Below are 26,035 nucleotides of genomic sequence, written 5' to 3' on the forward strand. Positions count from 1 at the left end.
AAATGGAGTCATCTTCCTCAAAATTTCACTACTACCCTCCATCAGGCCTCCCTCCCAGTCCACCACCATCAATGCTATGATATATCAGTAAAATCCAGTAGACACTTACCAGTGATAGATCCAATTTTCTGCCACATTAATATTGAAATTCAACTATGAAAATAGAATTAAAAATCATGGCATGCACATGGCTTGAATGTGATCAAGTCACATCTAAGAGAAGAAATAAAGGCGTAGTATTTTATTCGCACGTCGATATTTCTTATATAGTCTGGCTTCACATAACTGTGTCCCTTTTTCTCAGGTTCATCTAAGGAAGGTCATGCGCAAGAACATATTTATGCGGAAAAGTGCAGTTGTTCCTGCAATTGTAAACCGTATTTGGAGAGACCTGATCCATAATCCTTTACATCTGATATTTTCAGTAGACGTGCTTGGCATGACAAGATCAACATTAGCATCTCTTAGCAAAGGTTTTGCTGAGCTCTCAACAGATGGGCAGTTTCTACAGTTGCGTTCAAAGCAGGTAATCATCTTGTCCTCTTAAATGAAAATGATGTTCAAATGCAGATAATTTCTTTAACGTGGAATCAGGTTGGGTCAAGGAGAATCACTGGGGTGAGTGATGGAATTCTTCGAGGAACTGAAGCTCTTGCACAAGGTGTAGCTTTTGGAGTCTCTGGCATTGTGACAAAGCCTGTGGAGAGTGCCAGACAACATGGTTTTCTAGGGCTTGCTCATGGGCTTGGACAAGCTATCCTAGGATTCATAGTGCAACCAGTGAGTGGAGCATTAGATTTCTTCTCATTGACAGTGGATGGAGTAGGTGCAAGCTGTACCAGATGCTTAGAGGTCTTCAATAGTAGGACCACCTTCCAGAGAATCAGAAACCCCCGGGCCATTCATGCAGACTGTGTAATTAGGGAGTATTGTGAGCGAGAAGCACTTGGGCAGGTACTTTCTTTTTGCCTTGTCTTAATCCATTTTTAGTGCTAAATGCCCAAAATTATTTATGGAAATATGCTTCTAGACTGTACATAAAGGGTTAGTCAATGGTACAAGCATTTAGAGTCTGATTATCCTAGTGTCATTGTGTACAAAGGGTAAAATGGAGAAAGAAAAAAGGACGAGGCATATGTGTGTGGCATGTCTGTGCATGTGTCTGTGTATGCATTGTGTGTGTGTGTGTGTGTGAGAGAGAGAGAGAGAGAGAGAGAAAGAGAGAGACTGATTGCTACCGCCTAAATTAACTGCTGCATTCTCATTCATATATTAGCTTAGAATCATCCCAATCTCCATTTCTGAAACCTCAAGACACTGTTTTTCTGCTCTCCTGATCCTTCTTTCTACTACTAGGGTAGATTATTAAGGTCAATGGCTTAAAATTGACCAAAGAAAGCAAGAATCAAGAATAACCAGGATATCATTTCAGGAAGTCAAAAGTATAGTTGTCATTGTGGGCAAGCCTTGGCGCAGCGGTTAAGTTGCACTATTGCACCTTGTTGGTTGTGGGTTCAAAACTTGGAAGCCGCCTCTCCTGCGAAGGATGGGGTAAGGTTGCATACATTCGCCCCTCCCAGACCCTGCAGTAGCGGTAGCCTGTGCACTGGGACACTCTTTTTTCTTAACGTATAGTTGTCAGATTATTTAGTTCTATTATTGATACCTTCTTACAGTGATAAGAAATCTACAGGTTAGGCTTTTTTGTTCAATTTTTGCTGAAATAGTAGTATTGTTATGAAGGTATTTCTTGATGTAATTTGTGTTTCCACTTTCAGATGATCCTTTGGCTCGCTGAAGCTAGTAGGAAATTTGGTTGTATGGAGATAAAGGAACCTTCAAAGTTTGCTTGGTCTGATTATTATGAGGATCATTTCAATGTGCCCAACCAGAGGATTGTACTTGTAACAAACAAGCGTGTCATGCTACTGCAGGTTGGAAAACTGATATTACCCTTCTACCTTATTCTTAATTTATTTGCCCTTAATTATTTTGCCTTATGAATTTATTCACTCTCTTTATTTTTTTTCCTTTTTTTTTGGGCTAGTGTCTAGCTCCAGACAAAATGGATAAGAAACCCTGCAAGATCATGTGGGATGTACCTTGGGAAGAACTCTTGGCACTGGAGCTGGCAAAAGCAGGCTACCCTAGACCCTCTTACTTAATTCTGCATCTCAAAAATTTCAAAAGATTTGAAAACTTTGTGAGACTTGTCAAATGCAATGCTGAAGAGGAAGCTGAAGGAGAACCCCAAGCTGTTAGAATATGCTCAGTAGTGCATAAGGTGTGGAAAGAACACCAGTCAGACATAAGAAGCCTAGTTTTGAAGGTCAGTGCTCATATATCTGCTAATTTTACCTTAAGACATGTTTGTTGTTACATCTGAACTTTCCAATACAGGTTCCCTCTAGCCAGCGCTATGTATATTTTGCTTGGGATGAATCAGATGGGAGAGAATCCGATAATCAGATTAAGGCCATGATTAAGCCAAGAGAGTTCTCTTCAGTCAGTTCTGTTTCAGATGAGAGGAAATTCGTAAGACATAGCATCAACTTTCAGAAGATCTGGAGCAGCGAACAGAAGTCGAGAAGTCGATGCACATTGTACCGAAAACAGGTGCATGACTGGCTAACAGCTACCTAACTTTTTCTTTTCTAGATTTTTATTTTCTGGGATTTTACAATCTTAATGTCAAATAGTGCATTTGTAGGTTTTGAAGGATGCCGGAATATGTAGCATTTGGAGACCAATTTGCCCAAATGGGTAATTCTTTCTCAAACCTAATGTGCTTCAACTTTTTACATGTTCTCTTTTTCTCTTCTTTCCTTTTCTCTCATTTTCTTCAGCCAGCAACATACTGCAGCTAAAGGAAGGTCTGAAGTTTTTGTGGGTAATGCGTACAAGAAAAAAGGCAACGACTTCTCTATCCAAGTTAATCAACAATTAGGGCTTAAAAATTAAAGATAGAGAAAAGGAGATAAGATTGCAAGAGAGGTGAATTCAAGGTCGAAAATAAAGATTATGAGATGTATAATCTGCAACCTACTCAAATAATGTCAGAATTGTTTGATCGAAAAAATAGTGTCAGAATTCAACGGTACTTGATGATGCTAGATAACTATGGAATAACTGCCCCACTTCTAAATTAAATTTTTTATTTTACTCTTTAAAAAAAGTATACTTTTTCCACCAGATCATCGTTTTTCGTTGGGGTGTGCGCACGTTAGGCTCTGGTGGCGCATGGTAGGGTTTGTCGTTTTGTGAGACTGTGGTCATGGCGGATCCTCCATCTCGGGAGGGGCGGCCCCCAGATCCTCTAGTGGACAGCGCTGGTAGGGCCTCGGCTTTCTCTTTCGCTGAGGTGGTGACCAGGTCGCTGGCTATTCCAGGGGCTGCGATTGAGTTGAAGAAGCCCATAACCTACTTCGGGGAGCCTGCAGTATTCTTCTCCAAGGAGGAAGTGGTGCTGTCGGAGCAGGCTTTCTCCAACTCCCTGATTGCAAAGTACAGCTACGGTAGGTCCTCGATTTTTGCGATCAAGGATTTTCTTCAGAAGCATTTGTTCCTTCAGGGGGATGTCATGATTTCAGCCTTGGACCAGCGACACCTTCTACTGCGTTTCTCCTTGTCATCGGATTTTGTAAAGGTATGGCTTAAAGAGCAGGTTCATGTCCAAGGCTTCCTGCTGCGATTTATGAAATGAACCTCAGACTTTGTTTCGGGCTGGGAGTCTCCCTTCGCACCCATTTGGGTCTCCCTGCCGGGGCTGCCGGTAAATTTTTATCAGGGGAACTTTCTTTTGTCCATTGCTGGTGCGATTGGTAGACCCTTAAAGGTGGATGCAGCGACAGCTAATTGCACTCGTACAGTGGAAGCGAGGTTCTGTGTGGAGGTGGATCTACAGGTTGACCTGCCATCGAAAGTGTGGATTGGGTGTGGTTCGGAGGGGTTTCACCAGAAGGTCTGTCATGAACGTCTCCCTTCTTACTGTGGGATTTGCTCAACGATTGGCCATGCCAGGGAGGTGTGCAGGAAATCGCAGAAAGACAAGTTGCTTGTAAGGCCGACGACTACTGCTGAACCCAGTGGGGTTCCTATCCCTTGGTGCCCTGCTGTCAAAGGAATGGGGTTTGCGGTTGGGAACAGAACCGGCGAGGGGGTTTTCATCCCTACAGGTGAGGGGTCTTCTCGTGCTGCTGATCTCGACGCTGGGGTTACAGCGGTTCAGAGGCTGGCTGGTTCTCAGCATGGTGCCGCAAGGAGAAGAGGCTGATGGAGACCTGCGGGGCAGCAAGCGCTGGTTGTTCGAGAGGTGCTGGCGGAGAGGTTTGAGCCTAGCAATGGTGCTTCTGGTGCAGCGCAAGCAGGGGTTCAGCCCAGGGGGGTGTAGAGAGTGTCGACATGGCTCACAAGATTGTTACAGGGGGGCCTGATGCTACGGTTGAGGAGGAAGGGGAGCTTCCGGCTGAAGGGGCTGCGGCCTTTTTTGCAGAACAGGAGGAGCTTGCAGTGGGCAGGGTGGCAGCGCCATTTGGGCCAGGTGAGCAGGTTTGCTCTGTGACTAATGGCAACTAGGGGCTGGTTCGATCGAAGTCTGTGGGTGAGGCCCCGGTACACTACTTTGAGGGTGAGGTTGGGCCCAGAAGAGCGAGGGATGACTCTGTGGTTGCAGAATGGAGTGGCTCGCCTGGTTTGAGTCGTGAGGCTGTGCTAGAAACCTTCAAGGAGTTGTAAGGATCTTTTAGGAGGCCGTATCTGTAAAACGATGGACAGGCTTAGTGAGGAATCATGTGGTCCTGCACCTGCTGGCTGGCGAGTGGGAAGGGGCAGTCTTCTCATCTTTTTTTTCTTAGTGCCAATCATGTCTACAACAGGAAGAAATTAAAGAAGATTAAGAAGGGGAGGCCTGCAAAGGAGAGGCCACCGCGTCCAGTTACAAGATCAATGAGATCGTTGGAAACCACCCCGACCGGTTCTAAATGAGTTGCTTGTTTTGGAACACCCAGGGTGTTGGGAATAAGCCTACCACTAGGTGATTGAAAACCTTGATAAATTTGCATAAGATTGACATTGTGGGGGTTGCGGAACCCAAGGCACACTCGTCGAAGGCGCGTTTGGTTAGGAGGCAAGTGGGGTTGGAGGAGATGCATGTTGCGGAGAGGATATGGGTTTTCTAGCGTGCGTCACTTCGGGTTTCGGTGTTGGAAGAACATCGGCAGTTCATCACATTGCAGTGTGTGGATGCCAGTGCAGGAACTTTTGTTGTCACCTTCGTCTATGGTCTTTGCTCAGTGGCAGAGAGGAGGGAGATTTGGGAGAGGCTTGATTTGTTTTCCAGGACTACTCCTTTCCCTTGGACTGTGGGTGGGGACTTCAATGCTGTGGTGTCCCCGTTGGAAAAGATTGGTGGTAGCCCTACTTGCTCGATGTCCTTGGATGAGTTTGGGAGGTTTGTCAGTGATGCGGGCCTTATTGATGCAGGGTATGTAGGTAATATCTTTACCAGGACAAACAATCAGTCAGGTGTTGCTAGAGTCATGGCCAAGTTGGACTGGTTTTTGTTTAACCCGGCGTGGATCGAGGCTTTCCCCCGGTGTAAGGTGTCCCACCTTAACCGTACTTATTCTGACCACGCTCCACTTTGGCTCTCCTTCTCCACCTCTGCCACTTAGGGATTTTCAGCCTTTAAATTTCAGCAGATTTGGTTATTGCATCCAAGTTTTCTCGACTTTATCAAAGGCCAATGGGCTGCATCAATGGGTGGGTCCCCCCTTATGGTTTTATTCTTGAAGCTTAAAAGGCTTCGTGGCGAGCTTCGTAGGTGGAACAGGGAGGTCTTTGGCAATGTGCTTCAGAAAGTTAGAGATGCGGAGGACTCAGTGTCCCAGGGTGGAGGTGGCTTTTGATTTGAGGGTCAGTGATGAGGCGGGGGTAGCGCTGTCGGAGGCAAGGAACGATCTGCAGGGGGTTCTGCTTCAGAAGGAAATTTTCTGGAAACAGAAATCCATAGTTACTTGGTTGAGGGAAGGGGATCAAAACACAAAGTTTTTCCACTCCATGGTGAACATCAGCGAAGGCAGGCTGCTGTCTCTAAAATCAAAGGGGAAGATGGTGAGTGGATTTCTGACCCTGTAGGGGTACAGGTTGAGGCGGTGCGCCATTTTGCGGGGATCTTTACCTCTCAGGGGTGCTTAGTTGATGAGAGCTTGCTGGCTTTAATTCCCACGATTGTGACGGTGACTGATAATGCGGCTCTTCTTCTAGCGCCCACCTTAGAGGAGGTGAAGGGGGCAGTTTTCTCCTTATCATGTGATAGTACACCAGGCCCTGATGGCTTTTCGAGACTTCTTCACGGCTTGTTGGGAGGTGTGGGCCTTGATGTTTGGGCTGCCGTGGTGGACTTTTTTTAGGGTGGGGACCTTCCCAAAAGCTTCACTTCGGCCAACCTGGTGCTTATTCCTAAGAAAGAAAACTCGGAGGTAATGGCTGATTTGCGCCCTATTAACCTCTGTAATTTCTCTTACAAGATTATTGCCAAGATCTTTGTTTCTAGGTTGGCAAGGTTACTCCCATTTCTAGTGGGGGAGGAACAGGGAGCTTTTGTGCAGGGAAGGAGCATCTAAGATAATATCTCTATTATGCAGGAGGTTATTCATGACTTGAACCGGAAGATAAAGGGGGGAATGTGATTCTAAAGATCGATATGGCGAAAGCATATGATCGGTTAGAGTGGAGTTTCTTATGGCTTGTCCTGTCTAATTATGGATTTAGTGAGGCCTGGATTGCTCTTGTCCGGAAGACGTTGGAGAACTGCTGGTTCTCAATGGTGATGCGTGGTAGTCAGTCCGGCTTTTTCAAGTCATCCAGGGGGTGAGGCAAGGGGATCCTTTATCTCCAGCTTTATTTATCTTGGCCCAGGAAGTGCTGAGTAGGGGCATCAAGTCCCTTTTTGTGGAGGGGCATGCGTCTTACTTCTGACTGCCTAGGGGGTGCCCTGGGATTTCGCACAGCATGTTCGCTGATGGCACTATTATCTTAACCAGGGGTTTGAAGAGCTCTCTCAGGCAGGTTATGGGGTTTCTTGGTAGATATGAAGCTTCCTCGGTGCAGCTGGTAAATAAGCAAAAAAGCTGCTATATGATGGGAGAAAAGGCCGCGGTTACGGGGTTCCCTAGGAAGTCTCTTCCAATTACCTATTTGGGAGCCCCTCTGTATGTTGGGAGGATGAAGATCTGTTTCTTTGACGGCATTGTTGAAAAAATTAGAAGCAAGGTGGCGGGGTGGCAAGGAAGACTATTTTCCTCTGGGGGCCGGGTTACGCTCCTGAGACATGTTCTCTCCTCCATTCCCATCCACATTCTAGCAACTTGGTTCCCCCGAAGGCAGTCCTCCAGAGGCTTTATGGGATCTTTGCTGATTTTCTGTGGGGCAGTTCTGAGTGGGGGAAAGCGCAAACATTGGGTGTGTTGGGAGAAAATTTGTAGGCCACTGGAGGAAGGGGGTCTGGGGATAAGGCGGCTGGAGGATGTTGGTCTCTCGCTCAGGCCTAAAGGCCTTTCGAGGGTGCTCTCTGAGCGGTCTCTGTGGAGTGACTTTTTCAGGGCAAAATTCTTTAAAAATCTCCACATTTCTCTGGTAGAGTCTCATAGTGCTGGGTCAAAGTCTTGGTCAAGGTTCGAGAACTCGGGTCTCGGTGGCATCTCGGCTAGGCCAGAAACCGAGTCGAGCCGAGATCTCGCCGAGATCTCGGCGAGTTGGTGCAATTTTTTTTTTTTGGACTCGGACCCCCAACTCGGTGGGTTGTACACATATTTTGGGTCTGAAACTTGGTATCCAGCCTATTTCAGGCCATTTAAACACAATGGCATGCCCAGATTTGCCAAAAAACAAGTCCAAATATGAGTTTCACTTTGGACCATAGGTTGGTAGGCGACGAGTCGTACTAAAAGTCTAAAACAACATAATCTATATATAATTTAGTAAAACATAGCAAATTAGCAATCAAAACATTCTAATTAGCACACATCAATCAAAACATTCAAATAAAATGTACATTACATCAATGTTCACTTAATTTGTTACATAAAATGAGATTGAACAAGAAATTCATCCCTATATCGATCCACATATAATTCCCATGTCATGGAATTGCTATAGTGTTGCAAATAGTGTGACACAGCTTCCATATAAGTCTTCGATCAACATATACCAATCTCCCTATCTTAGGGTACATGGGAGGTGTTGGTATGAGGTGTAAGATCCATGCTCTTGTCATATTGAGTTTGAGGCATGTATGACTGGTTTGGGACTAGGAATGTATGCCCAACACCTGACCTAGAGCTTTGACTGTCATACTCAGCTGCTGACTGCCCATACTGACCATAGGCACTATAATCAGAACCGGTGCTCTGCTGGCCATAGTCATAGCCATGATGATGCTGAGATGATTGCCATGACTGATGCTCACTAGTAGTATCTATACTCATGCTTCCGAAACTTGTAAGCATGGTGTTCATACTGCTGTTGTCCTCCTCCTGAGCATATGACTGATGTGAGTGTTTGCGACCCTTCTTTACGTTGTATGTTTTAGGGTAGCCACCATGGTCTTGATCTTGAGTGGCATGCGAACCGAGACTCACCGGTGAAACGCACAGGTCCTCCTGCGTTCCAACTTCTTGCTCAGTCGCTCGCGCATCCCCTCGCAGCGATCATCATAATAACCGCCACTCCGCATGCCACTAGCAGCAGCAGCTTCACCACCATCACCATCACCATCACCATCACCATCACTAGCATCACCAGTGTCATCACCACCACCATCATCATCATCAGCAGGACTTCCTACAGCAGGCGGCTCAAAAGGTTTCGGTGACTCTGCATGTGCACGCCCCTCTTGCGTCGACATATATTCTTCAACATCGATGCCGGTTAGAGACGCAATGGTGGGGTCGGGCCTACCCCCCAGTTGATCCATATCGGTGTACCACGATCCCTCACGCTGGAATAGGGGATCCTCATCGTCATCGAGTCCTCTTGAAAAATGTTGGGCAGTTGATGGGTTCTTTATCATTGGCCTCAATTCCTTCACGTATGTGCCTCATCCTTAATCTCATATTGTAGTGCACATACACAAGCTGCTCCAGTCGTTCGCTACCCAACCTATTCCGCCTCTTTGAATGTATCAATGAGAATGTACTCCAGTTGCGCTCACATCCGGAGGATGAACAAGTTTGTGAGAGCACTCTCACTGCTACCTTCCTCAGGTTGGGTGAACTTGTACCATAAAGCACCCACCAGTCGGCTGCATTACAAATATAGAATAGTAAGAATATGTACATTATAAAGAGATAAATTATAATTCATAAATGTAATATCATGCCACCTACCAGGGTCGACTTTTGTCTACCCTCAGCTGCTGACTAGTCGACGAAACTTGCTGAGGCCTCTCTGAAGTATTTGATCTATTTTCAATATGAGGCATTAGTATTTCCTATTTAGTAATTACATTCATAAAACCAAAGTGCCAAAGTCCCATACTCTCACCTCATCGTTGCAAGCAGCTTGTGTCTTTGGATGGGGCTCCAACTTCTGAGTAACAGCTTGAACTGCCTCTAACAATTCTATGTCTAGCCCAAGATCATGGGAGTAGTGATACTTTGGATTCAAATAGTATGCTGGTAAAGTAAACACCACAAATATGATTTGTTAGTGACTTAATCGCTTTAATGCCTTTAGGGTTTTGAATATGTAAATGTAAAAAAGTTATAACATTTAAAGTATAAAGTATGTTGAACTCACCAGCCTTATGCAATGGATGACTCAAGTGCTTCTCCCACCGCTCATTAATGATGTTAGTGTAGGACTTTGCACTTCGAGGTATAGCAGCTCTAACCATTTCCTTCATTTTTTGGATGGCAGCATAAATGTGGCCTAAAGTAGGCTTCTTCTCTGTATCAACCATCCTCAGTACTGCCACCACTGGCTCTAATATGCCAACCACTTTCCCCAAGTCCTTCCAAAATCCATCATTTGCAATGGTCTGTTGTGCTACCTTTGCTTCTTCTGACTTAGAACCTTGCCAACCAAACCATTCATGACTTGCAAACATACACCTTAGACCTATCGTCTTACTCTGAAAGCTCTTCAATGCAATGTAATTGGTGGCAAATCGAGTGACACCAGGCCTCACTAAATCTCCATTGCATTTCTCCCTCATCAAGGCTAAAGCATAAGAATGGTTGTACACAAAAGTTGTCACTTGTCTTGCCCTATTTACCACACCCGCCACCAAAGTCTTTTTCCCCATGTCCTTCAGCATTAAATCAATAGAATGGGCTGCACATGGGGTCCAAAAGAGCCGGATCCTCTTACTCTTCTTATTCATCAACTTCTCTCCAGCCTTTTTATAGTTGGAACCGTTATCCGTCACAATTTGGATAACGTTCCTTGGTCCTACCTCCTCCACCACTTGCTTCAACTCCTTATACAAGTATGATGCATCCTTTATATGCTTTGATGCATCGATAGACTTCAAGAATATAGTCTTTCCATTGCAACTCACCATGAAATTTATGATGGACAGCCTAGTAGGTCCAGTCCAACCATCAGCCATAAGAGTAACCCCATATGTCTCCCACATTGGCTTCAAACCATCAATGTATTCTTTTAGCTCCTCTACCTCCTGAGGCAAATACACATTGTATAATTCAAATGGTGAAGGTCCCTTCCATCCTGCACCAGCCCTCCCTGCAGCATCAAGGAATGCATCATAGTATGTTCCTTGTGCTACATTGGCTGGAATGCCATGGTAAAGCATGAATTTGCTGAAGGCTTTTCGTGCTTTCTCTTGTTTACCACCAAATACTTGTGGGATGGTTGGCTGGTAGGCATCTTGTTGCCTAAAAGTGGTGGGATCCTGCTCAAAAATGGGTTCTGGACCTTGTACTCGTGGTCGGGTTTGGGGTCGTGGTATATTTCTTGTCCCAGTGCTTCTTCTCCTCTCATCTTCTTGCACTGGTGCAGCTGAGCCAGATCCACCAGCTCCTCTTGCTTGCTCATATGCTCTTATATTATCAAAATGAAAACTTTGTCTACTCTCACCAAAGTCTCTGGTAAATTCTCCATTCAGCCTTTGATTGAAACTCACCGGTGGAGGCCCAATGTCGGTATCCATCTTCGCCACAAACCTCTGCACCAGCCCTCTCTAGTATTGCCTCATTAAACTCTTGTTGCATTCTTTCCCTCTCAGATTTTTTTAATCTTCCTCCTTTCAAATGTTGTGTCATTGCCACTTTCACTTGGATAGGAACATTTGGGCATGATGAAACATCCTTGCCTGTACCAGACAAGTGTTGCTTTAACCTGGTGGCTCCTCCAGATAGCAACTTCCCACAATAATTGCATTTGGACTTCTTTTTGTCTGCGGACATGGGAACTCCATGTTGCCATGCTATATCAGACATTGAATACAAAATGTCTTATGTTTGACACTGTTACATAAAAAAGCATGTATTAATAACCATGGATCACTTAAAGTAAGGTATTCAAGACTTAAAGTATGCTATTCATAACTCTTAAACGTAATGTCAAGCTACTAGAACTATGAAATAACTATATCTTATTTATCCCCTAACCCAAGTATTTATTTGTTAATTAAAAATAATATTTTGAATTTTTTTTAAAACTATTTATACCTTAAAGTATAAGAAAAATATAATGTAATGATGAATTTGACACCATTTGAAGTTGAATATTATGTACATATGTTGTACATAATTTTCCATAACCAATAAGTATTTTTCCTTAATATTATATATATTTTTTTAATTTTTATAATATATTTATTAAATCTGAAAAATAAAATAATTTTTTTAATGGGTGAAAATAAAAAATTAATCCATGGGGCTGTAGAGCATCCCAAGTAGTTTAACATATATCAAAATCATTTTCAAACAATCACTATTCATCCTATTTTTTTCATTTTCTTTTTTCAAATAAATCATTTATTTTTTCAGAAATTATAATAAATAATTTATTAACTGAAAAAAAATCCGACTCCATGAAGTGATAGATCGGGCAAAGATGTTCAACATATATTAAAACCACATGAATCTAACAAGGATTACAAAATTTTTTTTGGAAAAAATAGATTTGGGGAAGAAATAGAAAACACCTTTGAAATCTTGCAAATAGGTGATGATGCTCCAAATTGGCACTTGAATCTTCACTTTGGCACTTCAATCTAACTCCAAACAGTGCATTCCATCCAACAATCGAAAGAAAGAAGAAGAAATTTGAAGGAGAGGTTTTTCCCCTTGGTTTAGAGCCTAAGAACTACTTCTGCTCTCTCTTATGTTGGAAATGGTTTTGGGTGAAAATTGGGCTAAATACAACTAACTAGCATCTTTGGGCCCAACCGAGATCTCGCCGAGATCTCTGCGAGATATTGGTTTTTTTGTACTAAAAAAACCATGATTTTCACCTTCGAGATATCACCGAGATCTCGGCGAGATCTCGGTCGAGAAATTGTAGTTTTTTGTACCGACTAGGAACTCGACTCGGTTTTGCCCAAAACCGAGAAACTCGGCGAGATCTCGGCGAGATCTCGCGAGTTCTCGAACCTTGGTCTTGGTACAGTACTCTGGGCTATAAAGATTTTTTACTTGACAGGTCAAGGTGGCTGTTGGGCTCTGGGGATGTCTTCATCTGGTTGGATAATTGGACAGGTGCAGGCCCGCTGATTGATCATGTTGACAATGGACTTCTTGTGGATGTAGACCTGCGGGTCAGGGATGTCGTGGACGCGAATGGGCTGTGGAGTCAAGACATTGTGGTACACATTGACTCAGCTGCTATCAAGGAAACGTTGGCAGGCTTTTTGCCCTCTCGACAAGGAATGATGTGTTGGCATGGACTCCTTCTAGTAATGGTGGTTTCACAACTAAGTCTACTTGGAACGAGGTGAGGAGTGTCTCTCCTGCGACTCCTTACTCCAGGTGGATATGGAACTAATCGGTCCCCTTGAAGGTGGCTTTCTTCTCTTGGCAGCTTCTCAATGGGAAGATTCCCACGGACGACTCCCTTATGCTGGTGGGAATCCCTTTGGCCTCGAAATGCAATTGTTGTGGGAGTCCTCAGAGGGAAACTTAAGACCACTGCCTGGTGATTGGTGGTACGACTGCCAAGGTTTGGGATCATTTCGCTAGCATTTTTTACATTGACTCCGTTCCCACTCAGGACATCAGAGGAAGACTTACGCAATGGCACAGTTCGGCGAATTGCAAAAGTCTTAGTGCCTACATCACAGGAATCCTACCTTCCTTTATTTTTTGGGAGTTTTGGAAGGAGAGGAACAACAGAAGGCATAGGGAGCGTCGGCGCACCGCTAGAACAATTGTTGAGCAGGTTAGGACCTGGGTTAAGGAGGCACCACTCCCCACCAAGGTAGGCAAGGGGGGATCGGCAAGGGACATTTTGATTCTTTAGTGCCTTGGGCTTCAGGCTCCAGCCCCTAGGCTGCCACGGCCTACACCAGTGTATTGGTCCCCCCCCCCCCCTTTGTTACAGTAAAGCTGAATGTGGATGGTGCATGTAGAGGCAACCCAGGTCATAGCGGGAATGGAGGCGTCATTAGGGACCCCGATGGTGTGGTTATTGCTGCCTTCTCTAACTATTATAGCCTTTGCACTAACTCGATTGTGGAGTTAAGAGCATTGAGGGATGGTTTAGCTCTTTGTCAGGAGCTTGGTCTGAGGGACCTGGTGGTTAACTCGGATTCTAAGACTACGGTCAAAATGGTGAACAGAAAGAGGTGTGGGATGTGGAAGGGTTGGTACTGGCTCCAAGAGATCATGGATCTTATGTGTTGTACCAGGGCCTTGCTGTCCTTTGCTTTTCGTGAAAGTAACAGGGCGGCGGATTGGCTGGCAAATCTTGCTTGTGAAAATGTTTCGTGGGCGAAGTTCCAGCATGGTTCCCTCCCTTCGGGGACTTTCCAGGGGATTCTTAGGGAGGATAGGGCTGGGCTGCCCACCCTCAGGCAATAGCACACGTAGTGTTGATACTTTTTGTAGGGTTTGGTTTTGTGAAGTCTCGAGTGTCTTCCCTCTTTGGGTTGGGGTAAGGTGGTATGTCCCCCCCCCCCCATGTATTCTTTATTATTTCATTTGATTATTAATAAAATGCTAGGGGCTGGCCCGGGTCCCAGGTAAGGTTCGGGTTAAAAAAAAAAACTGTGCAATAACCCTGATAGTGGAACAAGAAGGGAACATAAAAGGGGATAGAGAATCTGCACTCGAATAGAGGAGCTCCAAGAAGAGTTCTTGAGGTTCCTTATCTGCATCAACAAAAAAAAGGATGTACCCAGTGCACTAGACTCCCACTACTACAGGGTCTGGGGAGTGAGGAGGGACATATGTACAGTCTTACCCCCACTTTTTTTCATGGAGAGGCTGTTTCCTTGTTCAAACCCACAACCACTTGGTTGCAATAGAGCAACCCCACCGTTGTGCCCAGGTCCACCCTCTAACATAGAAAGCGAAGATATCAGACCTTGGCTGCTTATAGCATCCTCGTCGCTAATGTGGCTTCTCTAGATTATTTTGGTAACTAGCTTGCTTAAACAAGTTTGCGGGAATCTATATTGTTGCATATGGGTTGTCATTGTTGGCAACCAAGTGCAGAGCAATGATGAGTTGGCCAGTCTTGAGGCTATGGCAGTGTCCAGTGGCTCAGGAAGTGTTGTTGGTTGCAGTTCAGAGCATTGCAAGCATGGGCAGCAGTGATACAAAGTGTTTGGAGGCTTATGGGTTCATAATTCACAGGTCACTGCGGCTGTGGTACTTTCAGTGAATTTTTCAGTGGACCCCACATCAAAATTTGGAAGAGCTTTGAACTAGAAAAAGTTAATTCGTCGAGTCTTCTTTCCATCGGTTCAAACGGTTCGTCAATCCGACGTCAGACGAGGGAGTTATGAATTTTCTCGTATGGGTGCGCAGAATAGATGCAAATCTGGAAATTTTGGATGTCAAGTCTTGCTCTCGGCCAGCATCACAGATTCAATTTGTGTCTCAGGGGTTTGTTTGCAAATAAATATAAGTTTTGTCCTCAGTGGCTCAAATAAGTAAGAAAGGGGGTCCTTTAGAATTTAATTATTAAAAGTTGAATGGGTTTTTGAAGAGGGCCTCATTTGTAAATTCAGAAACTCCTTTTATTTGGCTTCATCCAAGCCATTGCTGTCCCTAATCGATTGGTCAGCTACTAAAGGCTTTTAAGTCTTCTTTTTAAAATGGGTTTTACAATGAGAAGGCAGAGAGCGCACTTTTGAAAGAAAAAAAAAAAAATTCGTGAAGAACACGGAAAAGCCGTGAAACCTAGATGGGTCGATCTTTCTCTCCAAAGCTTTGATTTTGAAAAAAAATAGAAGGCTGTTTTGGGTTGCATCATTGCCTATTTCTCAATGGGTTTTTGAAGATTGAGCAGTGTTATTGAAGCCTTGTTTATGGAGAAAGTGGGGTTGTGTTTGTGTTTTTGAGAAAATACAAGAAGAGGAAGAAGACAAGAAGAAAGGAGCTATTGTGGACTCCTCATGGCAGTGCTTACTTGAAAGCTCAAATCTCTCCAAGAATGGACAGAGTTGATAGTTCCAGTGGGCTCCAGTTGATCTCTGTAAAGCTCAAACCTCTTGTGTGAGGGTTATAAGCATGCTTATCTCTCCTAATTTATTTATGCTTCATCCCTGTTAATGAAGAATGCTAGAAGTAGGTGAATATTGTTGATAGACCTATTCTAATTTGTGTTTATTTGTAGGGCATTGCTATAAGCTCAAGACCTTATTGATTTTTGCTTTGTATTTAGTGAGTGCTAAATACTGGGAGTGGGTGCTCTCAGGCAGTGGGTACTTTTTGTACTGGCATTAATTGCCCTCTCAGTTCTATGCTGAGAAAATTTGGGTGTAGGTGCTCCCAGTTGTAGGTGCAGCGAAGTTGAGTATTGGGCAAATACGAAGCCTTTAGTGGCATTGCTCCGTGGATGTAGGCAACTTGCCGAACCACGTATACCTTGTGTTGTGCGTGTGGATTTTTGCATTATATCTGTATTAGCAGTTGAAGTGTGTGGGCTGCAGAATGGGTGTACACACTTGGTAGAGCCTTTGAGTCTGGCTGGGGTGTGTACACGACCTTGTGGTTTGTTTTCTGATCCGCCTAGTAATTACCAGTGCCAGTGGGGAAGAAATTAAAAAATTGGATCACTGATTCACCCCCCTCTCAATGATAGCCATCGAACAACAATTGGTATCAAAGCTTGAACTCAGTCACAGTCTCATCGGCATCTGAGTGATCAGGGTCAACATGGCTGCAGGTGAAGGGGGTTCAAAAGACTCAGGGAGAGTTCCTATTTTTTATGGTACTGAATATGTCTTTTAGAAGAAAAGAATGCAGATATATGTAGGGTCCCTGGGTATGATGTATAGCAATCAGTTGTAAATGGTTATACAAAACCAACCACTCCACTTACAGATAATGAGGCCAAGAAAGCTTATGGAAACAATCTCAGAGCATTGAATGCTATTATGGCAGGGTTGAGTAAAGTTGGCATGGCTAAAGTGATGGATTGCAATACAGCAAAAGAAGTCTGGGACAGGTTGAAAAGCATCTATGAAGGAGAAGCCAAAATCAATAAGGCTAAATTGTAGATTTTTAGAGCACAATTTGAGAGTCTTAAGATGACTGAAGAAGAAGACATTGACATCTACATGGTCAGAGTTAATGAAGTTGTGAACTCCATCAGGGGAGTTGGAGAAACTCTTGATAACTCGGTGGTATGTCAAAAGATTCTTAGATCTGTATTGCCTAGATATGATTCCAAAGTCTCAACTATTGAAGAAGCCAAAGACTTGGATACAATTACTCTTGATGAAGTACATGGCACACTCAAGACTTATGGAGATGAGAACAGAAAAAGGCAAGTCAATTGACAAATAGTCAGCATTCAAAGCAATGAAAAAATTAAAGCTGAAGGAACAATCTGAGAGAGTAAAGAAGAGGAAGACAGTGATGATGATGAGATCATAGCCCACTTCACCAGAAAGCTGAAAAAGGGGACAAGAAAGTATAAAAACAAACTTCCATTCAAGTGTTTTAACTATGGTATAGTTGGACACTTTGCATCCAAATGTCCTCACAAGGGCCAAATAGAAATTGATGATGATGAGGAAGATAAAAGGAGCAAAGCCAAAGGAAAGAAGAAATATGTTTCCCATAAAAGTAACAAATTCAAGCCCAAGAAAAGAAGCTTCATCTCCAAGAAAAGCAGTGACACATCTGAGGAAGAATCTGAGAATGATTCAGATGATGTAGATGACCATGTCATGTTCTTAGTGTTTGAAGAAAAAGGGAATGACTCACTTAGAACAAGCACAACCTCAGAAGATGAAGAAGAAGGAGAGGTGGACTTTGAAGCTGAGTTGAGATCTGCTCTCAAAGAGCTCAAGAAGGAAAGAAAGAAGGTTAAACAAGTTTCACAAAATCTTAAGGAACATGAACAATTAGTTCTTCAATTGAAAAAGCAAGCAGATGAATCAAGAAAAATTTTAGAAGATCTTGAAGAGAAGTTATCACAGAAAACTACAGAATACATAGAGCTTGAATCAAAAAATCTATCTCTGAAGGCTAAATTGGAAGAAGAGTCCAATATCCTAGCTGAATATTCTGATTTTCAGAAGGAGATTGATGCTCTCAAGGCAAAGGTAGCAGAGTTTGAGAATGACTCAAGTATACATGACATAGAAACATCTTCACAGGTGCATCCTAGTAGCAAGAAGCTTGATGAGATCCTTAGTTCTCAAAGATCAACTCACAACAAATTCGGTCTTGGATTTGTAAGAGAATCATCAAAGAGTGCCAAGGGAAAAGGAAAAGGCACAGCACAGAATCCCATTATTGTGAAGGATAAGAGAGTTAAGAAAAACCAAACTCCACCCCATAAGACTAACCATGCTAGACAACAAGAAGTGGCATGGCCAGGCAGGAGAGTAGAGAACTTCGGTTATTACTATCCTTCTCAACAGAAAGCTGGAAATGTTGTTGATCACAGGGCTCAGTACAAATGGCAAAGAGAGCCAATGAGACAAAGACAGTTCTTTCAAGGTCATTGTTTAAAGTGTAATACTTTTGGACACAAAATTTCAGATTGCAAATTCAATCGTGGTCCACCGAACTTTGTTGATAGAAATTCTTTTGCACCCTTGATGGATGTGATGGTTGAGTGCAACAGATGTAGCAATTATGGACATATTGCCAGGGACTACAGAACTGTATTTCCTCCACAGAGATCATATAACAGAGAGAGACAGGACAATGTTAGAAGTGTTAAAGCAACCAAGCCTAAGAAACAGATTCCTAGAGAGAAGCAACTATAGAAACCTCAATCAAGAAGCAAAGTTTGGGTTCAGAAGAGCAGTGCAGAAAAGGGCAACAGTTCTATGGTTGTACAAACAGCTTTCAGAGCTCAAGGGGACTCAACATCATGGATTCTTGATAGTGGTTGTTCAAGTCATATGACAGGAGATAAGAAGAGGTTTGAGAAGTTAGAGACCTATGCAGGTGGGTCTGTGAAGTTTGGGAACAATGATGGTGCCAAAATAGTTGGAAAGGGTACCATTAGTCTCAACAATAGGAAGGTGCAATCCCAAGATGTGTTGTATGTGGAAGGGCTTAAACACAACTTACTCAATATCAGTCAAATCTGTGATAGGGGACATGAAGTGGTGTTTAATAGCCTAGGTTGTGAAATTAGAAGAACAAGCACAGGAAAGTTGATGGCTACTGGAAAGAGAACTTCTGGGAATCTCTGCACCTTGACAGAGACAGTTAAAGATACTTGTATGCTAAGCATGGAGGAAGAGACATGGTTATGGCACAGGAGGCTTGGACATATTGAGTTTAACAGTCTTAGAAAAATTTCTTCAAAGAAGGCTGTTAGAGATATACCTATTTTGAAAAAGCCATTAAACCATATTTGTGGTTCTTGTCAGAAAGGGAAACAAACTAGAACATCTTTCAAGTCAAAAGAGTACCACACCAGTCAACTTTTGGAGTTGGTACACACTGATATTTGTGGTCCTATAAGAACACAGAGCATCACAGGAGAGAGATATTTTATCTTATTTATTGATGACCACTCCAGGATGACGTGGGCATATTTCTTGAAGCACTAGAAGTATTCAAAGTCTTCAGAAAGCAAGTTGAGAAACAGATAGGAAAAGTGATTAAATGTCTGAGATCTGATAGAGGAGGTGAGTACACCTGGGAAAACTTCAAAGAGTATTGTTATGAAAATGGCATCAGAAGACAGACCTCAGCTGCAAGAACACCTCAACAAAATGGTGTTGCAGAAAGGAAGAATAGGACTATTCAAGAGATGGCCAGGACCATGTTGATCGAAAGTGACATGGGTAACAAAGTTTTGGAAAGAAGCAGTACACACTGCAGTATATATTCACAACAGATGTATGTTGAGAGCTCATGAGAATAAAACTCCCTATGAGATTTGGTTTGGCAAGAAAGCTACAGCAAGACATTTCAAAGTCTTTGGTAGCAAGTGCTACATCAAAAATACAAATCAAGATTTGGGGAAGTTTGATGATAGAGCTGATGAGGGCATCTTTTTAGGCTACTCCACCACAAGTAGAGCCTATAGATGCTACAACAAAAGACTTGGCAAAATTGTGGAAAGTGCAGATGTCAAGGTTGATGAGAAAATAAATTTCTCTACTAGCTCAGGAGTTGATCCTATTGAAGTTAAAGACCTCACTGAGGTGAGTGAAGCAGGTGAGGATAGGCAAGAAGGAAGAGATGAACATGGGCATGAACATGACAAACCTGACACTGAGGCAGATGAGCAGAAAAGGCAAAGCAGGACTGTTAAGAATCATCCAAACAATCAAATTAAAGGTGATCCTAGTGCAGGGATGAGAACCAGGAGTACAGGTAAGCAAACTAGAAGAGTGTACTCCAACACCTACTCTCTTCTCTCACAAGTTGAGCCAAAAAACTGTTGAGGAGGCAAGTAGAGATGAGAGTTGGATGAAAGCCATGAATGAAGAGCTTGACCAAATTGAAAGAAATCACACATGGGATTTGGTTCCTAGGCCAGTTGACAAAAATGTAATTGGCACAAAATGGGTCTTCAGAAACAAACTCAATGAAGATGGTCAAGTTGTACGAAACAAGGCTAGACTTATATGCAAGGGATATGCTTAAGTAGAAGGTATTGATTTTGAGGAGACTTTTGCTCCAGTAGCAAGACTTAAGGCAATCAGACTGTTTCTGGCACTAGCAATTCACAAAGGCTTCAAGGTTTATCAAATGGATGTTAAGTCTGCTTTCTTGAATGGCACATTGGATGAGGAAGTTTACACAGAGCAACCGGATGGATTCCAACTCAGTGAAGATTCTACACTTGTCTGCAAGTTGAGGAAGGCTTTATATGGGCTGAAACAAGCTCCCAGAGCTTGGTATGCTAGATTGGACACCTATTTATGTCATTTGGGTTTCAAAAAGGGCATGGTGGATAGTAATTTGTATGTGAAATCAACTGTGGATAGTCAGCTTGTGGTAGTTGTGTATGTAGATGACATCATTTTTTGTGGCCACAAGGATGAGACGTGTAGAGACTTTGCAGAGAAGATGCAAGCTGAATTTGAAATGTCTATGTTGGGTGAACTCTCATTCTTTTTTGGGTTGCAGATCAGTCAGCTAAAAGAAGGAATTTTTATCTGTCAATCCAAGTATGTGAGAGAAATGTTGAAAAGGTTCACCACAGAAGACTGCAAACCTGTTAGTACACCCATGATGTCTGGATGCAAGTTAACTAAAGATGATGCATCCTCATCAGTTGATCACACCACTTATAGGTCAATGATTGGAAGTCTCTTGTACTTGATAGCTAGTAGACCTGATATCTTGCAGGCTGTGTGTATGGTTGCAAGATTTCAAGCTGGGCCCAAAGAAACTCATGTAGCAGCTGTGAAGAGAATTTTTAGGTACTTGAAAGGTACCATTGACTATGGCTTGTGGTACCCCAGAACCAAGGACTTCACATTATCAGCTTATTCAGATGCAGATTGGGCAGGTGATGTGGATGACAAGAAAAGCACTAGTGGTGGTGCATTTTATTTGGGTGGCAGTTTAGTGGCTTGGCATAGCAAGAAGCAAGATTCGGTCTCCCTTTCTGCTGCAGAGGCTGAGTATATAGCAGCCACATCATGTTGTACACAGGTGTTATGGATGCAACAGATGATGAAGGATCTGAGTGTTGAGGTTGATAGGCCTGTGGTGATTTACTGTGACAATACAAGTGCTATCAACATCTCAAAGAATCCAGTCATGCACTCCAGGACAAAGCACATTGTAATCAGATATCACTTCTTGAGAGAGAAGGTCATAGAAGGAGTAGTGAGATTGGAGTTTATCCCCACAGCAGAACAGTCAGCAGATATCTTCACAAAACCATTACCCAAGGAGCAGTTTGAGTTCCTCAGACAGAAGTTGGGAGTGGTTCTTATTCCCAGGCATTGAGGTGCAGAGGGGCAGGGGGAGCATGCTTATTGTAGATGATTTGCTCCCATTATGGGCTCAGGGGGAATCCTTGTACATCTCTTTGTACTTGTTGTCAAAGGGGGAGAGAGAGTCCTCATCACTGTATGGGGAGAATTCCTGTCCTTAGTAGGGGAGAAATTGCAGGTTTTGCAAGCAGGGGGAGTTTGAGTATATATTGTGTATGATTGTAGATGCAGGCACACAGTTGATGAGAAGGTTGCTAACAACTCCAAAGGGGGTGATTGTTGCATATGGGTTGTCATTGTTGGCAACCAAGTGCAGAGCAATGATGAGTTGGCCAGTCTCGAGGCTATGGTAGTGTCCAGTGGCTCAAGAAGTGTTGTTGGTTGCAGTTCAGAGCATTGCAAGCATGGGCAGCAGTGATAAAAAGTGTTTGGAGGCTTATGGGTTCATAATTCACAGGTTACTGCGGCTGTGGTAACTTTCAGTGAATTTTTCAGTGGACCCCGCATCAGAGTTTGGAAGAGCTTTGAACTAGAAAAAGTTAGTTCGTCGAGTCTTCTTTCCATCGGTTCAAACAGTTCGTCAATCCGACGTCAGACGAGGGAGTTATGAATTTTCTCGTATGTGTGCGCAGAATAGATGCAAATCTGGAAATTTTGGATGTCAAGTCTTGCTCTCGGCCAGCATCACAGATTCAATTTGTGTCTCAGGGGTTTGTTTGCAAATAAATATAAGTTTTGTCCTCAGTGGCTCAAATAAGTGAGAAAAGGGGTCCTTTGGAATTTAATTATTAAAAGTTGAATGGGTTTTTGAAGAGGGCCTCATTTGTAAATTCAGAAACTCCTTTTATTTGGCTTCATCCAAGCCATTGCTGTCCCTAATCGATTGGTCAGCGACTAAAGGCTTTTAAGTCTTCTTTTTAAAATGGGTTTTACAATGAGAAGGCAGAGAGCACACTTTTGAAAAAAAAAGAAAAATTGTGAAGAACACGGAAAAGCAGTGAAACCTAGATGGGTCGATCTCTCTCTCCAAAGCTTTGATTTTGAAAAAAAATAGAAGGCTGTTTTAGGTTGCATCAGAGCCTATTTCTCAATGGGTTTTTGAAGATTGAGCAGTGTTATTGAAGCCTTGTTTATGGAGAAAGTGGGGTTGTATTTGTGTTTTTGAGAAAATACAAGAAGAGGAAGAAGACAAGAAGAAAGGAGCTACTGTGGTCCCCTCATGGCAGTGCTTACTTGAAAGCTCAAATCTCTCCAAGAAATGACGGAGTTGATAGTTCCAGTGGGCTCCAGTTGATCTCTGTAAAGCTCAAACCTCTTGTGTGAGGGTTGTAAGCATGCTTATCTCTCCTAATTTATTTATGCTTCATCCCTGTTAGTGAAGAATGCTAGAAGTAGGTGAATATTGTTGATAGACCTATTCTAGTTTGTGTTTATTTGTAGGGCATTGCTATAAGCCCAAAACCTTATTGATTTTTGCTTTGTATTTAGTGGGTGCTAAATACTGGGAGTGGGTGCTCTCAGGCAGTGGGTACTTTTTGTACTGGCATTAATTGCCCTCTCAGTTCTATGCTGAGAAAATTTGGGTGTAGGTGCTCCCAGTTGTAGGTGCAGCGAAGTTGAGTATTGGGCAAATACGAAGCCTTTAGTTGCCTACATCCACGTATACCTTGTGTTGTGCGTGTGGATTTTTGCATTATATCTGTATTAGCATTTGAAATGTGTGGCCTGTAGGATGGGTGTACACACTTGGTAGAGCCTTTAAGTCTGGCTGGGGTGTATACACGACCTTGTGGTTTGTTTTCTAATCCGCCTAGTAATTACCAGTGCCAGTGGGGAAGAAATTAAAAAATTGGATCACTGATTCACCCCCCCCCCCTCTCAGTGATAGCCATCAAACAACTATATACCGTTTTTTACATCCAAGCAGGGCCATGCTGGAGCTCTCTTTAGAGTATAACTTGGCTTTGGAGTGGAAGCAGATGCTTTTCCACTTATGTAACAAGTATTTTAAGGTGATATTCATGCTTGAACTGCAGCTCTTGTGGAAGCAACTTCTCATGTTTTAGTTTTGTACTGCAACATCAACCTCAAGTGGAAAAGGGTCTGACAAGCCTCCTGCAAATTTGGCTTCTGTGTTTACATTGAAGAAAAATATAAGAAGTTGTTCCCCTTAGCTAGATATCTGTTGTAGATGCTTATCCAAAACATACTTCTGCATTTGCAGGAAACCCCACCAAATGAGGCTTAATAGGACTGAAAATTATGTCTTTCAGTTACTCATGGATGTTTGGTGTCATTTTAGTGATGGTACTGGTCATATATATTAGAAATTACAAGAACTATACATGGTGCTGTCGAGACTGACATGTGGCTTAAGAAACTAAATGATAAACTTGATCCAAAGAACTTGAATGGTAGTCCCATATTTCTACCTGGTTCTTGAATTTTTTATAATAGAACGAGTGGTATCATCATTTTAGCCGTCTGCAATGATGTCTTCACCACTTGGATGAACTGCATCTGCATCGAACAGACTAATGTTTTTTTTTTTTTTAACTCACTCAGTTGTAAACTGGTCTACATTTACTCTCTGCCATTCCATGTCATCGCTTCTTCAATTGATATGTAGATTTTTCCTCATCACTAGGAATTGAATCCTAAGATTCAGATAATTCTATCACCACCAAATGCTGATAAAATATTGTGTTGACTTGGATAATACAATTACTATCTCTTTTGTTGCAGTTATGTATCCATTGGGGACATAGCCCATATTGGCACTCATCCGCCAAATGTTGCTGCTGTGTACCATAAGATCAACAATCAATTCTCAATTCCATTAGGTTTCGACCTGGTAAGAATGATAATCATAATACTGACCTCCCTCTTTTACTACATTACAATTTAAACATAGGACCTTGTGGGAATGGATTTCGGATTTCATCCTTTCATCCCACCATTTAAGTTATTCCTCCCCCCCCCCCCTCCCCTAACAAAAAAGAAAAAAGCTTGGAATTCTTGTGCTCCTCAATCTTCTTTTTAAGGGATGTGTTGGGAGACCTAAAGCTTCTTCACTCCGTGCAGGTGTGGAGGAACTGCCCAGATGACTATGTCACTCCAGTATCAATTTGGTACCCACGAGCACCAGAAGGATTCGTATCTCTTGGGTGTGTTGCTGTAGCCGATTTCTCAGAGCCACCACCAGACTCTGCATACTGCGTGAGAGAGAGACTTGCTGAGGAGACGGTATTTGAGGAGCAGAAATTATGGGAAGCACCAGACTCGTACCCATGGGCTTGTCATATCTATCAGGTCCAAAGCCAAGCTCTTCAATTTGTCGCTTTACGTCAAACAAAGGAAGAAACAGAGTGGAAACCCGTGAGGGTCATGGACGACCATCAGTCATCACAAGCGTTACAGCTTGATGAACATTCGTGAGTGGCATGATGGCCCACTTTCCATATGGATGTACAAAATATTGTTCTACAAGTGGGCTGCGTCCTCTACGTAAGGTAATCGTGTGCCTTACCATTTGTGTTCTAGAGTGTGTCATTAAATACAAATTGTACAAATATGTTTTTTTTTTCATTCTAAATAATATAATACAACCATGATGGGCCACTTTCCATGTGTCCATTTGGATGTACAAAATAGTGTTCTACAAGTGGGCTTTCTCCTCCATGTAATGTGCCTCACCATTTGTGTGTTCTAGTGTGTATCATTAAATTCAAATATGTACAAATATGTTTTTTCTCCTCCTAAATATATAATGCAGCCCAGAAAAATCATATTTGAGCAATGAGGTTGTATTAAAATACAAATAAAAAACATATTTGAGCAATGGGGTTGTATTAAAATTCAAGGTAGCCGTTTAAGAGAGGTTGTTGCCGGAGAAGCATCGTCGTCACATAGAAGAAGTTGCTGGAGAAGCCATCGTTGTCACATAGAAGAAACATCTCTCTCTCTCTCTCTCTCTCTCTCTCTCTCTATATATATATATATATATATATATATACTTGTATTATTATTCTTTAAAGTTCTTAGTTTTTTTGGTAGAATTTAAAGTTCTTAGTTAAAGGGTTGAAAAGGATTTTCAAAAATAGTGTAAAAGTGACATACACACCTTCTAGTCATTTCTTTCTATTTTCTTCAACATTGTCTTTCAAAAATCAATCTCTAGCTCTCCTGTGACGACAAGTTTTAGGCAACATCAGGTCTCTCTCCATTATATTTGCTCCACGTGCTTATGAGAACACTAAAATAGTATCCAAGTTTTGAAATTTTAACATTTTGGGAGTGTTTGAACTCAAAATGACTCTTCTATAGTTGTATTTAGAACTTGACATCTTCCTTTGATTGTTCCTTGTCGTATTCCAAAAAGTCTTCTATGATAGGAGTATAAAAAGGTTTTCAAAAATAATTTGAAATTAACATATCATTATGTCATTATCAAAAGTCAAAAGGTATCTT

The 26,035-nt window shown here is 42.6% G+C and overlaps 1 protein-coding gene across 2 annotated transcripts in view; it reads left to right on the forward strand.

The window, feature by feature from the left end:
- Positions 1 to 25,062, forward strand: part of LOC122664096 — a 236,003-nt gene extending 210,941 nt beyond the window's left edge. For both annotated transcript variants that reach the window (XM_043859785.1, XM_043859784.1), the window contains exons 57-64: positions 305 to 526; positions 595 to 954; positions 1,779 to 1,934; positions 2,048 to 2,329; positions 2,401 to 2,616; positions 2,711 to 2,763; positions 24,311 to 24,419; positions 24,650 to 25,062. In XM_043859785.1, the coding sequence (XP_043715720.1) occupies positions 305 to 526; positions 595 to 954; positions 1,779 to 1,934; positions 2,048 to 2,329; positions 2,401 to 2,616; positions 2,711 to 2,763; positions 24,311 to 24,419; positions 24,650 to 25,003 (1,752 nt within the window). In that variant the 3' untranslated portion in view covers positions 25,004 to 25,062. The remainder of the gene's footprint in view (positions 1 to 304; positions 527 to 594; positions 955 to 1,778; positions 1,935 to 2,047; positions 2,330 to 2,400; positions 2,617 to 2,710; positions 2,764 to 24,310; positions 24,420 to 24,649) is intronic.
- The last annotated feature ends 973 nt before the right edge of the window (positions 25,063 to 26,035 follow it).

The sequence above is a fragment of the Telopea speciosissima genome, chromosome 6, assembly GCF_018873765.1.
Source record: "Telopea speciosissima isolate NSW1024214 ecotype Mountain lineage chromosome 6, Tspe_v1, whole genome shotgun sequence".
Lineage (NCBI taxonomy): Eukaryota > Viridiplantae > Streptophyta > Magnoliopsida > Proteales > Proteaceae > Telopea > Telopea speciosissima.